General features: G+C 47.3%; 1 protein-coding gene across 1 annotated transcript; it reads left to right on the forward strand.

Annotated features, from left to right (window-relative positions):
• The first annotated feature begins 318 nt into the window (after positions 1-318).
• LOC117865464 (amino acid transporter AVT1I) lies at positions 319-2247 on the forward strand. The gene is made up of 3 exons (XM_034749676.2): positions 319-554; positions 653-1263; positions 1368-2247. Exons 1-3 carry the CDS (start codon positions 377-379, stop codon positions 1893-1895), a joined length of 1317 nt encoding a protein of 438 aa, XP_034605567.2. The 5' UTR covers positions 319-376; the 3' UTR covers positions 1896-2247.
• The last annotated feature ends 13223 nt before the right edge of the window (positions 2248-15470 follow it).

Below are 15470 nucleotides of genomic sequence, written 5' to 3' on the forward strand. Positions count from 1 at the left end.
GACAAATTATCACCGCTAAATACTTTGTAAAATAATACATATTACTTTATTTTAAAATGTAGGTTGTTTTAGCTTTATTTAAGTCAAACTTATCTAATTTTGATCAAATTCATAGCAAAATATACAAGAAAATATGTTACGATAGTGCGTTGTATTTAGTATTTAATGTATATTAATATATTTTTTATAAATTTAGTTAAAATTTGAGAGATTTGATTTTGGATAAAAACTACAACGACCAGACAGAAAGTACTTATATGGTTACCAGCGCGCTTTTGTGCTCCCCACCTACTGCTTCATGGGCTATATAAGCAAGTACCCACGGGACAGAGAGGGTCGCGGGCGGACCAATTTCGGTGCGTACAAAAGGTACGCCATGGCGGTTGTTAAATCGATCTGTCCGCCAGAATGCGTCGTGCCGGTGGGCTATGACGAGCCGCTCCTCGGGCGCTACGAGGCCGCGCGGCCGGAGAAGAAGGCGGATGCCGACGACGACGGCGACGGCAACGCCAGCTTCGTGCAGACTTGCCTCAACGGCCTCAATGTCTTGTCAGGTGTGCCATGTTTTCTGCTTGCAGCTAGCTAGGGCTGTTTCTCGATTCATACCATGCCTTTGATCTGACGTGACGGCGCGCGCACCGTTGCCGATCAGGGGTTGGGCTGCTGTCGGTGCCCTACGCGCTCTCGGAGGGCGGCTGGCTGAGCCTGGCGCTGCTGGCCGCCGTGGCCGCCATCTGCTGGCACACCGGCCTCCTCCTCCAGCGCTGCATGGCCGCCGACCCGGCCGTCCGGACCTACCCGGACATCGGCGAGCGCGCCTTCGGCCGTGGCGGCCGCCTCCTCGTCTCGGCCTTCATGTACGCCGAGCTCTACCTCGTCGCCATCGGCTTCCTCATCCTCGACGGCGACAACCTCGACAAGCTCTTCCCGGGCGCCAGCGTCAGCCTGGGCCCCGCGACGCTCGCCGGGAAGCAGCTGTTCGTCGTGCTCGTCGCGCTCGTGGTCGCGCCCACCACGTGGCTGCGCAGCCTCGGCGTGCTCTCCTACTTCTCCGCGACGGGCGTGTTCGCGTCGCTCCTCATCGTCCTCAGCGTGCTCTGGGCCGCCGCCTTCGACGGCGTCGGGTTCTCCGCGCCGGGCACGGTGGCGCTGCGGCCCACGGGGCTCCCCACGGCTCTCGGGCTCTACACCTTCTGCTACGGCGGCCACGCCGTGTTCCCGACGCTCTACACCTCCATGAAGGAAAAGCATCGGTTCCCAAAGGTATGACCAATGGCGACGCGTACATGTTCATGCGGGCCTGTCACAATTACAACGACAATGAAGAATTCACTGGTCAACAATGTTTGGAATCTTATGACAAGCAGATGCTTGCGATATGCTTCGTGCTGTGCACGGTCAACTACGGGTCGATGGCCGTGCTCGGGTACCTTATGTACGGCGACGGCGTGGCGTCCCAGGTGACGCTGAACCTCCCCGCGGCGCGGCTGAGCTCCAAGATCGCCATCTTCACCACGCTGATCAACCCGCTGTCCAAGTACGCGCTGATGGTGACGCCGATCGCGACGGCCGTCGAGGGGAGGATCCGCGGCGCCGCCGGCTGCGGCGGCTCGGGCCCGGCTGTGTCGGTGGCGGTGAGGACGCTGCTGGTGCTCAGCATGGTGGCCGTGGCGCTGGCGGTGCCCTTCTTCGCGTACCTGATGGCGCTCGTGGGGTCGCTGCTCAACGTGGGCGCGTGCATGCTGCTGCCCTGCGTCTGCTACGTCAGGGTGTTCGGGCCGCCGCGGCGCGCCGCGGAGGCCGCGGCGATCGTCGCGATCCTGGCGCTGGGTTCGCTGGTGGTGATCACCGGGACCTACTCGTCGGTGGTGCAGATTACCCGCGAGCTGTTCTGACAATTTTGTTGCTGCGCGCGGCGGCAGTCGTACGAAAGAAATTGAGCTTATGAAGGCAGATTAGGTGCACAAAGAAAATACACGCATGTTCGAAATCCGATTCGTTACGATTGCAAACTGATGTGCACTAGCGTCTGTTCTATGCGTATGCGCATGTGACGGCATGTGTATTCCATCCGTCCTAAAATAAATATATTTGTAACTAACGATTTTGTCTCAACAAGATTTGGTAAATATACAGGTGTCACAACGTGAGAGGAGGGAGTGGATGGGATGCTAAACAAGTTTCAAATTGTAATGATCTTTCCTTTTAAACCATATATCCAATTCGAATTTCCTTTGAGCTACAATATCCGTTGGAATTAACGCAGCGCAACGAGATCCAATATGCCATCTAATTTTTTATTTTATTATCTCAATATTTTAATACACTAGTTCAATATTTTTGAATAACTACTTCAACGTTCGGGACATAGATATTTTTACTCAAAAGGTTGGTCTAGTTTACTCAAATTGTTGGATTAACATTGAAAAAGTGTTGAATGTAGCACTTCATCAATCAAAAGGAAAGACAAAGAAAAGCGTACCTGCCAGGCTCCATGGCATGTTGCTGGCCTGCCATACTGGGGCCGTTGCTTGCATTGGCATGCTGCTGGGGGCTCCTACACGTCTGCTGGAACATAGTTAAGCCCAGCAAGGGCCAGCTTGACAGTTTCTTTGTTTTAGAAAAAAATTGTTTAAAAAATAAAGCTTGACTGTTTCCGTTCCGTTCCATCACATGAATGCGCGCGCCTTCGACTTTTTGAGAGCGCCTCGCGTTAATTATTTTTTCCGCGCGCCTTCGTCTTTTTGAGCGCACCCTCGCATTAATTATCCTTTTCAGCACATTATTTATTTTTTCCATGCGCCTTCCATTGCATTTTTTTGACTATTTTGCTGGGCATGTGGTTTGAAGTGGGATACTAACAGGTGGGAAAATGATATACTAATATGTAATTTAAACTTCAAACTTCAAACTTAATGTTTGAAGTTTAATATACTAATATGTAATTTTTACATGTGATCGGTAAGATATGTCCAAACCAAAAAAATACAAGTGAGAAGGGAGTTGTTATTACAGAAATTTGAGGAAAAAAACACAAATCAGTAATAATTAACTAAGTAAACTCCAGGTCTATTTGATCCTCAGCTAAGAAACATCAACCACCCTAAAATGAATCATCTTCTCATGAAGAGCTGGAGCACCTGTTAATAATAAACATAGAATTGTAGTAAGTTTTAGAAATGTTGGGATGTGGAAAAGGAACTGTTAGAACTGTTAGAAATGTTGAATATCATAATGACTAATTGTTTAACAATAAGAGGTTAAATTTCTAAAACTGATGAACCTAATGGTGAAAAATTGTTGAACAATATGATGTTGAATTCAGAACAGTTGAACCTATTTCTGTAAAATTGTTGGAACTTCATATGTAGTAGTAACTAAACGGAAACTAGAAATGTTGAAAACATTCATCAAAAAAGTCCAACATTCATCATAAAAGGTGAGCATGTAGTAAGTTTTAAAAATGTTGAGATGTGGAAAAGAAACTATTAGAAATGTTGAATATCATAATGACTTTGACAAGATAATTGTTGAACAGAAAGAGGTTAAATTTCTAAAACTGATGAGCCTTATGGTGAAAATTGTTGAACAATATGAGGTTGAATTCAGAACTGAAATTGTTGGACCCTCAGATACAGTGGTACCTAAAAAATGTTGAAAATTAGAAATGTTGGAAACATTCATCATAAAAAGTGAACATACAATTAGAAATATTGAAAACATTTACTAGTTGTGTAATGGTAACAAAATGTTAGAAAGATGCAATTTTTATATAATAACATTGAAAGTATAGAACATAGATAATCATTGATAGGAAACTTGTGACAAACCTGAAAGGAAAAGGTAGAGAACAACATTTGAATTAAATGAGCATGTCCATGAACTTTTTATGAAATTTGTTGTACTTGTAAAAGTTGGAACAAAAATAAGATGAACAACTACTTTCCTTATGGAATATCAGAGGTGAATTTGTCATAAAAGACCTTTTGAGCTTCTGTTTCGAAAATGACTAGTGCATCAGGTTCACACTACCCTAGCCTACAAAGTGGGATTCCTGATTAATGTTGGGTGCATGTCAAAAACAAGTTGACAATTATTGGGAAAATATTGAAGTATGTTAAAAAATGTTGGGCAAACAATTTAAGAATACATTAGTATATGCTAAAAAAATTGAATTATGTAAAAGAAATGTTGGTCTATCAAGCAAAATTTTGGTAAATATCAAATAAATTATTAGTCAATATCAAGAAATGGTGCTATATGTCCAGAATAAGTTAAAGGAAAATGTTAGTGTATGTCAATGAAATGTTGGATAATATTAAAAAATAAGTTCAAGAAAAAACTATGTATGATTTTTTTTTATTAATAATGGTCAACAAAATGTTAGAGATTGTGAAAAAATGTTGGGCAATCATCAATAAATGTTGATTTAGGAAAAAACAATATTGGGAAATATAAAGGAAATGTTGGAGATGTATGTTCAAATAAATTGAATAGATTCTAAAATGTTGGTAAGAGTTAAAAACAACTTTAAGAATATATTAGTACATGCTCAAAAAATATTGGCAACCATCAATAAATGGTAAGTGTCCAAAATAAGTTATAAAAAGTTGGTGCATGTCCAATGTATGTGATAAAATGTTGATCACTTTGAATAAAAATGTGTGTGTATTCAAAACAATGTTGGTCAATATCAAGAAAATGTTGGTGAGTGTCTCAAAACTAAGTTAAAGAAAAATGCTGGTGTATGTGATAAAATGTCGATGACTTTGAAGCAAAATATTGATGAGTGTAAACAAATGTTAGCAAGCGTCGATAAAATGTTGATTTGTCCAACAATAAGTTATACACAAATGTTGGTGTATGTGATAAAATGTTGAACACTCTGATAGAAAATATTTATGTATTCGCTAAAAAAGTTGGTCAACATCAATAAAATGTTGGTGAGTGTCCTAAAAATAAGTTAAATAAAAGAGTTAGTATATGGGGGAAAATATTGATCACTCTAAAGATAATGTTGGTGAGTGTAGAAAAATGTCAGCAAACAACTATAAAGGTAGTTTGTGTAAAAAAATAGTGACCGTAAAAAATGTTTATATATGTCAAGAAATTGTTGCTCACTATCAAGAAAATGTTGGTGATTTGTTCAAAAGTAAGTTATACAAAAATGTTGTTGTATGTCAAGAAATGTTGGTGATGTGTCCAAAGATAAGTTACAGAAAAATGTTGAAGTGTCAAAAAAATTGTTGTTCAATACCAAGAAAAGTTTGTGAGTGACCAAAAATATGTTGAAGGGATAAAACTTGAATTTGAATGTAAATTAACTTATATTTAGCACATAAATGGAAGTCCATGTCTTTAAAAAATAGCTTGATTCATTTTGTAGCACGAGTGTAAACTGCAAAAAAAAATCATTTACAAGAGGGAAACACATGCATTTATATATGGAATACAACTTGTTTGACAGTCCGAAGGGAATAAGAAAAAACAAAACTCAAGCTGCATTTTCTTTACTGTGAACTTTTTTATTTTTCTATGATTCCGTTGCTTGAACTTTAAACACTCTTCCCGCTGAGAATTGAACATTTTGCAAAATGCAAGCATGCCTTCACTAAACACACGATACATAGATCATTTTCATATAGGCAACACAAAAATAACAATATTTTTACTAAACACAAGTCACAGATATAGAAAAATACCCAACCAATTTCAGTATAAAAAGAGCTATTGTACTAGCTCATGACCATACAGTTTTTAATCCGAGCAATACCCTACCGAAGTAAATGGAAGGCACACAAAAACACTAGAATGGAAACTCTATCACTCATACTCAAAAGCATACAGTATGGCATCCGAGAAAAAGAGGTAGGCTAACATTAGAAATAAATATAAAAGTGTTAATTTAATAAAGGTTTGCTCTCAAATTTCCTAACTTAGTTCACATTACAAGCAGTAATAATCTCTATGAAACATTGTAACGCCCGTAAAAATCTACCAAATTAAATCACTCGTTAAAAATGCCTTCCAAAATTTTTCCGTCTGCTGAGCTTCGTCAAATCTTTTCCCTTCCGCCGGACCCGTCGTTCCGGTCCCGACACGTCAACCCTCTTTTTCTGTCCCCATAATTTTCGCCGCGTGCCCGTCCAGTCCATCACGCGTGCCGTCAAATCCCGCAATTTCCGCCGACTCCCTCTTTTCCCTTCTCCCCTTTTCCCTCTCTTCCTTCCTTTTCTTTTCCTTTCTCCTCCTTTTTTTCTCTTTTCCTCTCTCTTCCTTTCCTTCCTCTTCTTCCTGCGGTCACCCTTTTTCCTCTGGCACCTGGCGCTCGACGCCTTGCCCCCTGGCGCCGGAACCCCCGCACGCGCGTGCCTGGCCGCGTGCGCCGGGCCCACCTTGCCCCGGGCCGCGCGCCCGACCGCGCCGGGGCGCGCGCCGCGCTGCCGCCAGCACCTGCGCCCGCGCCGCGCCCGCGTCGCCCCGCCTGCCGCGCAGCGCCGCGCCGCACGCACACGCCCGAGCCGGTCAACCACGTCGCGCCACCCGCTCCACGCCAAGCCGCCGTCGCGTCGCCGTCCTGTGCGCCGGCCCGCCCGCCAGCCATAGCACGCCGCCCCTCCCGGCGCGCCTCCCCAAGCGGTCGCCGCCCCTGCTCCCTCCCCTCGTCGACCGAGCCCACGCCATCCACGAGCAAGCTCACTCCGGCACGCCACCGGCCGGAAAGGTGCCGGCCACCATCATCACCCCCGGCCGCCCTTCGTCGGCCTATAAAAGCGGCCGCGCCCGGCCCTCCGTACCACCACCACCGCCGCTAGCTTCACCACCTCGCCGCTCCCCAGCTCATCACCCCTCTCACCACCCCTGCGCCACCTACCGCCGCCGCCAGGAGTCCGCCGCCTACCTGCCGCCGCCGGCCCCCTTTCCCTCGCCCCGGCCACCAATCGACCGAGGTGACTCCTCAAATGGGTTCCCCACCCTCTCCTTCCCCTTCCCCACCAACCGGCCTTGCCGCCGATAGGCCAAGCCGGCCGGGCCGCCGCCGGCCGTACGTCCCCCACCTCCTCTGTTCTGAACCGAGGGAAGAAGAAGGAAGAAAGGGGTAGATTTCCGATCTACCCCTCTGTTTTCTTTTAATTGCGATATGGCCCCTCCACCTCTCTTCAAAGACTTTCACAACTGTTGACGCCAGATTTCGTCACTAGTAAAATTGGCGCCAAGAAGAGAAGGAAACGGAGAAGCACAGTTGGGAATCGGCCGAATGGTGCTACAGTACGAGATCGGCCGATGACTTCCGTCTCGCCTCGGGTCGAGCGTGCCGGGTTCCCAATCGGTTGCCTCTTGCTGATAAGGAATCGGCCGATTAGGAGGTTGGGTTAATTGGGCCTGTATGGGCTTGGAAAGGAATAAAAGGATAAGGGGGAGATCAGCCCATGAAGCGTAGAGTAACCAACCTAGCACGAATCGTGCTTGTAAATATTCGTTTTCTATTTGAATTAGGGATAGAATTCTAGTCGGTTAAGAAGTCATCTATACGGGGCTATAAATAGCTACCTTTGTAAATCTGTAATCATCAACAAATCAATACAACATACTACTTTTTCCTCGTACTTACTTTCAAGCAGACGACTTCGTCATTACTTTTCTCTTTTTCACGAGTTCGTGCGGGTTGGCAGGGCTGCATCAGTTTGATCTCCGGCCGATTCTGTAAGTTCCGCTTATCGAGTAATATCTAAGCTTTAACTTCGGGCGTATCGCTGTTGTTTCGTTTAGATTTATTCACTAGTTATCGATATTTGCTAGATTCATAGGTTTTACCTGTCTTTCTAGTTTTATCACCAGTTATCCAGCTAGGAATCAGTAGTTTCGGCTTTCTTCACGTTCTGCTTTTAAATTCATCTATTGCCGATTAGATCTGTTCCTAGTGTTGTTATCATAGCGTTGTATCGATTACTCCAGTAGTTTTCTGTCTACAAGGCTACAGTAATCGGCTACCCGTTCCCTGCTCCCCGCCAGATCACGATTTCTGAGGACTCGGACAAAATGGCCGATATGATTCAACAGTCCATTTATCACGCCTTCGTTGATCAGTCCCCAGTACTTTCAAATATGGTGCACAACGCCATTGTCAACTCCTTCGCTGGTGGGATACCTCAAGGATACAGGGGACCGGCATATTTTCAGCCGATTCCACCAAACCAGAATTATTCGAATTCGGTTTCACAGCCGATCCAATTTTCTGTCGGGGGTTCAGGTGCTTCCTCATCATCAGCTCCTATGGGGTATAACTCCATCCAACTGTCTTCTGCACCATTCCCTCCAGTTAGCCCATCACCCTGGGGGGCACCTTCAGCCACGGCCGGTCAGAATCAATCGGCCAGTCAAGGAAGCCCTGCATTCCAGGCATCTTTCCAGGCGGCCACTCGGCCGACCGTACCGCCATACCAGCCTGTCGCTCCGGAGGTCAACAAGACAGCAGAGCTCATGCTATATGATGAAACGAGTGGCTCATTCAAACAGCCGACCTTTACTACGCAGCCGGCTTTCACTCAGATGCCACCTGCTTTCACTCAGCCTCCGTTTATTCCGCCTCCGGTTTACCAGCACGTGCCAATACCTCAGCCAACGGTTCACCAGCAACAGCCAGATTGGTCGGCACGTATTGCAGAGGTGATGCAAGAACAATTCGGCTTAAAGCCGAAAGTACAAACTTACACCTACAGAACACCATATCCGTCTACATATGACCTATTGCCGTTCCCCCATCGGTATAAAGTTCCTGACTTCACTAAGTTTTCGAGGATGGATGACACTTCGACCGTAGAGCACGTGAACAGATTCATCATCCAATGCGGAGAGGCAGCTACGCAGGATGCCCTACGGGTACGGTTGTTCTCATCATCTTTGTCTGGTTCGGCCTTTCAATGGTTCACGACATTGCCGCCAAACTCGATTATCACATGGGCCGATTTGGAAAGACAGTTCCACAAATACTTCTACGCCGGGGTGCATGAGATGAAACTGTCCGATTTGACCAGCCTCAAGCAAAGAAGTGATGAGCCGATATCCTCGTATGTACAGAGGTTTCGGGAAATCAGAAACAAGTGCTATTCCCTGGCTCTAAACGACGTGCAGTTGGCTGATATAGCTTTTCAAGGCCTTCTGCCCCACATCAAAGAAAAATACGCCTCACAGGAGTTCGAGAGTTTGAGCCAGATTGTCCACCGATTGTCTGGACAGGAGGTACGTTCCTTCGATCCACGGAGGAATTTTCAGAAGAAAGTGGCGTTCCTGGAAGAGTTAGAGGACGAGGAAGACGTTGAAGTCGGACTTGCGGAGTGGATCAAGGGAAAGAAGCCGATATCATGCCCATTCGGCAAAAAGGAGCCGGAGGTGTTCGGTTTTGACACGACAAAGGCCGATAAAATATTCGACCTTCTCCTCCAGGAAGGACAGATTAAACTCTCGCCGTACCATACAATACCTTCTGCCGAACAACTAAAAAAGATGAAATACTGCAAGTGGCACAATGCCACATCCCATGATACTAATGAGTGCAAAATCTTTAGGCAGCAGATACAGTCGGCCATTGAGCAGGGTAGACTTAAATTTGAAATGCCGATAAAATCGGCCAAGCCAATGAAGATCGGCCAACACCCCTTCCCCACCAACATGGTTGATACGGGAAAGAATTCACTCCAAACAAAAGTGCTGACGTCCGAATCGGCTAAAAAGAGTGGCGCCATCGACCCCAGAAATCAAGCTACGCCTGAAGATGTCAAGGGGAAGCGGCGGATGGAGGATGACGATGGCGGATCAGAAGAGCCACACATTACTTCCCAGTTCCTGCTCCAGAAGTACCAACGTCAGCATGAACGCTCAAGGTCGCGGGAAGAAGCAATGCGACGGCACGAAGATCACTGGAGGTGCCCGTTCTTCATCCACTGTTGGGAAAACAACCTCAGGCTACCTTCGGCCGATAATTGCCCAGAATGCAACAGTCCATATCGTGGCAATCGGCCGTTCAACAGGTCTCGCTCCAGAGACGGAAGGCCAGAACCGATCAGCAGGAATTGGCGCAACCAAGATGACCAGCGCCCTCCCATGCGTGATCGGCTGGAGGGCAGAAGTGACCGATATGATCGGTCGGAAGATAGACGCCATGACAGGCAGGGGGGCATGACTGATCGGCATGACCGGTCAGAAAACAAAGCCAACGTTCACAGCCGGCTCGAAGAGATGGCCGATGCTCGGGTGACAGACGAAAACCCGTTAGGACGCGAACCGGAGTGGGAACGCGCCAAGACAGGAGGAAGACCAATAAACCCCAGGTGGTGTCCCGATGGATTGACCAAGTCTCAGAAACGAAGAATCCAACGTCTCCGCCAATGGGAACAGCAAGAAGAGGAACAACAGAGCACGACGGACAAGAAGGAAGGAAGGCCTCGGGTGTGGCGCCCCAAAAGAAACGATAAAGGAGACGACGAATCGGCGGGTGACGAATCGGCAGCCGAGATCGGCATGGTTTTCATACTGCCGATGGAATTCATGACTCCCGCCGATCAACAGGATATATCGACGATAGAAGACCAGACGGCACAGTTGGCTTTGGAGCCAATGATGGCCACATTCGAGAAGCCCGAAGATAGCGAACGACAACACATGAAGGCGCTGTTCCTTAAAGGGCATGTTGACGGCCGCCCCCTCACTAGACTGATGGTAGACGGAGGAGCTGCAGTCAACATCATGCCATACACCGTGCTCCGGAAGCTTGGAAAAAGCGATGATGACTTGACCAAGACGGACATGATGCTCAAGGACTTCGAGGGCAACGTGTCAAACGCTCGCGGCGCTCTCTGCGTCGACCTCACCATCGGCAGTAAGACCCTTCCTACCACCTTCTTTATTATTAATGGCAAGGGATCCTACAACATGCTACTCGGTCGGGACTGGATACACGCAAATTGCTATATCCCGTCAACAATGCATCAATGTCTCGTACAATGGGTCGGCGACAACATCGAGGTAGTCAACGCCGATTCCGCATACAGCATCGCGGCAGCCGACACGCAGCAGTGGAGCTGCGAAACCGTCAGGTGCATATCCGGCAGAGTATGGGATACCGATTTCCTGAAGGTCACCGATTTTGGCCTACAGCCGATCCGAGCAGTCGGCTCCGAAGACTCAGAATAGATGGATCAGTTCGCCCGAGAAGATGGGAAGCTAGGGCACGGGTTCACGTCGGCCGATTCATTAGAGATGATAGACTTAGGCGATGGTACCAAACCAAGGCCGACTTATATTAGTGCGAATTTAGACCCAGAATACAAGTGTAAATTGACAAATTTGTTAAAAGAATTTAAGGATTGTTTTGCTTGGGAGTATCATGAGATGCCCGGTTTAGATCGATCTATTGTTGAACATCGGCTACCCATAAAACCAGGGTATCGGCCGTACCAACAGCCTGCACGGCGCTGCAATCCTAAGATTCTACCAGATATAAAAGCTGAAATAACTCGGCTAATCGAAGCAAAATTTATTCGGCAATGCCGTTATGCCGAGTGGATCTCCAACATTGTACCAGTGTACAAGAAGAATGGAAAGCTACGCGTTTGCGTTGATTTCAGGAACCTTAATCAGGCCACACCGATGGATGGTTACCCCATGCCGACGGCCGATGTACTGATCGACGCTGCCGCGGGGCACAAAATTATTAGCTTCATGGACGGGAACGCTGGGTACAATCAAATACTTATGGCCGAAGAGGACATACCTAAAACGGCCTTCAGATGCCCAGGCCACCTTGGCTTATTCGAGTGGGTGGTGATGACTTTTGGCTTGAAGAACGCTGGCGCTACATATCAGAGAGCCATGAATTACATATTTCACAAACTCATTGGCATTCTGGTACAGATCTACATCGATGACGTCGTAGTCAAGTCAAAAGGTCACGAAGAGCACCTGGCCGATTTACGAAGAGTGCTAGAGTGCACCAAGAAACACGGTCTTAAGATGAATCCCAATAAATGTGCTTTCGGCGTATCCGCCGGATAGTTCTTAGGATTCATGGTGCACGAACGAGGGATAGAGATCAATCGAAAAACCATAGCGGCCATCAACAAAGTCGTAGCCCCGCAAAACAAAACCGAATTGCAGTCTTTAATCGGCAAGGTGAATTTCATCAGAAGATTCATATCTAATCTATCTGGGCGGATTCAGGCGTTCACACCACTGTTGAAGTTGAAGCCTGACTAGGAATTCATATGGGGGGAGGAGCAGCGCAAAGCATTGGAAGATATCAAGCAATACTTGGTCTCGCCACCAGTATTGGTTCCTCCTCAAACTGGTAAGCCGTTTAAGCTATACTTATCAGCCGATGAAAAAGCTATTGGGTCGGCTCTAGTCCAGGAGTTCGAAGGCAAGGAACGAGTAATTTATTATGTCAGTAGAAGACTTCTGGACGCTGAAACAAGATATCCTCCGGTGGAGCGTTTGTGCCTATGTCTTTACTTCTCATGCACCAAACTCAGGCACTATCTACTGTCAGCAGAATGCGTGGTCGTATGCAAAGACGACGTAGTAAAATACATGCTATCGCTGCCGATCTTGAAAGGACAAATCGGCAAATGGATCTTAGCGTTGTCAGAGTTCGACCTGCGGTATGAATCGGCAAAAGCCGTCAAGGGTCAGGTCATGGCCGATTTCGTCGCCCAACACTGCGGACCGGAGATTGCCCTCGTAGAGCCGGCACCTTGGACATTATATTTCGATGGGTCATCATGTGGGGTCGGATCAGGAATCGGCATCGTTCTCATATCGCCTCGGGGGGCAAGCTATGATTTTTCTCTGCCGATAGAAGCCGCCGCTACTAACAATCAAGCGGAGTACCGAGCTGTATTGAAGGGCCTACAACTATTAAGGGAAGTCAAGGCCGATTCTGTTGAAATCTTCGGAGATTCCATGCTTATTGTGGATCAACTGACCGGAAGGTCCGAATGCAAAGACGACGTATTAAGAATTTATTACGAAGATTGCTTACAGCTCTTAAAAGAATTTAGATCGGCAGTAATCGAGCACATCCCAAGGGATCACAACGAGGATGCCAACAAGCTCGCCCAGCACGCATCGGGGTATCGGCCAATTCTAGGCGCTATGGCTCTAGAACTCGCGGCCGATGACTGGCGAAAAGAAATTGCCGACTACCTGAAAGATCCGTCTAAAAAGGTGGAACGACGAGTACGTTTTCATGCTACTAAATACGTACTGCTTGAAGACGACCTGTTCTACTGAACGATCGACGGTGTTCTACTCAAATGCCTTGGGACAGAGGAGGCCAAGACTCTAATGGGAGAAATCCATGAAGGGGTATGTGGAGCACACCAATCGGCCCATAAGATGAAGTGGATGATCAGGAATAATGGGTACTACTGGCCAACGATCCTCGAAGACTGTTTCAAATATTATAAGGGGTGTCAGGATTGTCAAAAGTTCGGAAATGTCCAACGTGCACCTGCATCGGCCATGAATCCCATTATCAAGCCATGGCCGTTCAGGGGATGGGGAATAGACCTTATCGGCCAAATTTACCCTCCATCAAGTAAAGGGCATAAGTTTATTCTGGTGGCTACCGATTACTTTACCAAATGGGTGGAGGCAATTCCGTTAAGAGCCGTGACATCGGCTATCATGGCCGACTTCGTAAGAGATCACATTGTCTACCGATTCGGCATTCCTCAGACTATAACGACCGATCAAGGAACAATGTTCACATCGGGGGAATTCGAGGAATTTACAACCGATATGGGGATCAAATTGTTGAATTCTTCTCCGTATTACACCCAAGCCAATGGTCAGGCCGAATCCTCCAACAAAGGGATAATCAAGTTAATCAAAAGGAAAATCGAGGAACAGCCTAAGAAGTGGCATCTATGTTTGACTGAGGCCCTATGGGCGTACAGGATGGCTTGTCATGGGGCTACCAAGTTATCTCCCTATCAATTGGTGTACGGTCACGATGCAGTACTACCATGGGAATCGAGGGCGGGATCGAGGCGTATTTCGCTCCAGGACCAGTTAACGGCCGATGACTACTCGTCACTTATGAAAAGGGAACTTGATGATTTGGCTGGCCAACGATTGAGTGCTCTGATAAGCATTGAAGAAAACAAAAAGAAAGTCGCCAGGTGGTACGATAAGAGGGTCAAAGTCAAACAATTCTCCCCTGGGGACTTAGTATGGAAGTTAGTATTGCCGATTGGGTCGAAAGATCCTAAATTCGGAAAATGGTCCCCTACATGGGAAGGGCCGTATAAAATCGGCAGATGTGCTCCAGGGAATGCTTACATTTTGGAAACAATAGAGGGGGAAGAATTTACTAGAGCTCTGAACGGAAGGTACTTTAAAAGATACTACCCTAGTATATGGGTCGGAGCATAAGGGATTAACCGTAATACGATCACACACAGCCGATACAAAACGAGCTCAATGGCGCGTACGAGCTTAGGGCTAAGGCGTTGAGGCTGAAACAAAGAAAGATTAAAAAGGGGGCATCCTCTTCCTAAGATCTAAAAGGAAAAAGGGGAGTCGAGGCCAAGGTTTCACCTGGTTGACAGAGGAGGAGGAGGCCGACGAAGACATGACGGAAGGCCGCGCCGACGAGAGGAGTAAAGAGAATAAAACCGAAAGCCAAACTGGTACTCTCGGAAGGAAGTGCCTAGGCTGGCACTTATAAGAAAAAGAGGCGTGGAAATTTGGTAAGGATACGTCCCATCGGAAATAAGAAAGGCAATAAATAGAAAGGGCGTCGCGAAGGGCGGTCAAAGCGGATAGTAAATATTCGTACAAAATAGTCAGTGTTTTACAGATTACCCAGAAGGGTATCGATAGCCGCGATTGCCCGACGCCGGATCTGATCGGCAGAGTCCAGGACACATTGGTCTTCATCCGCCGATCCGGGGACTTCTGATGCGCTGCGGTGGAGTTTTAGGGCCTCGTGGGCCAAGTGCTGCCTCTCCCGTTTCAAATCGGCAATGACAGAAGGGAGTTCTTGGAGCCTTTTCTCTTCGGCACTGATTGCCTTGGTCACTTGCTCCATCTCCTTGGCGAGCTCCGCCCACCGACGTTTGAGGCGGTCTATCTCACCGATGATCCCCGGGTGGGAGTCCTCCAGAAAATGGATACGTCGGTGCGCCTCTTGAGCTTGATGCTTGAACGCGTCCTCCTCTTCACGAGTCTTGGCCAGCTTGGCGCGATCGGCCATGTGACGAAGGGCTCTGAAGACCGGGATCCTCATAGACTCGATGAATGCCGCCGGCGCCAAGGCTTCCTCCGCCTCTTCTGGTACTCGTCCGCTGACGTCACCGAAGAGCTGCCGAATCGGTGAAGCATCTTCTACTAATCGGCCGATGTCCCCTTGAAGGAGGGATCGGATACTAGCGAGTTTGGCTCGGACGTCGTCAGGAATGGAACTCAAG

This window comes from Setaria viridis, chromosome 7 (genome assembly GCF_005286985.2).
Source record: "Setaria viridis chromosome 7, Setaria_viridis_v4.0, whole genome shotgun sequence".
NCBI lineage: Eukaryota > Viridiplantae > Streptophyta > Magnoliopsida > Poales > Poaceae > Setaria > Setaria viridis.

Coding starts and splice junctions, on each gene's coding strand:
- LOC117865464 (XM_034749676.2), top strand. CDS start 377: ATGGCGGTTGTTAAATCGATCTGTCCGCCAGAATGCGTCGTGCCGGTG. Junction 555..652: donor CGGCCTCAATGTCTTGTCAG/GTGTGCCATGTT, acceptor GTTGCCGATCAG/GGGTTGGGCTGCTGTCGGTG. Junction 1,264..1,367: donor AAAAGCATCGGTTCCCAAAG/GTATGACCAATG, acceptor TATGACAAGCAG/ATGCTTGCGATATGCTTCGT.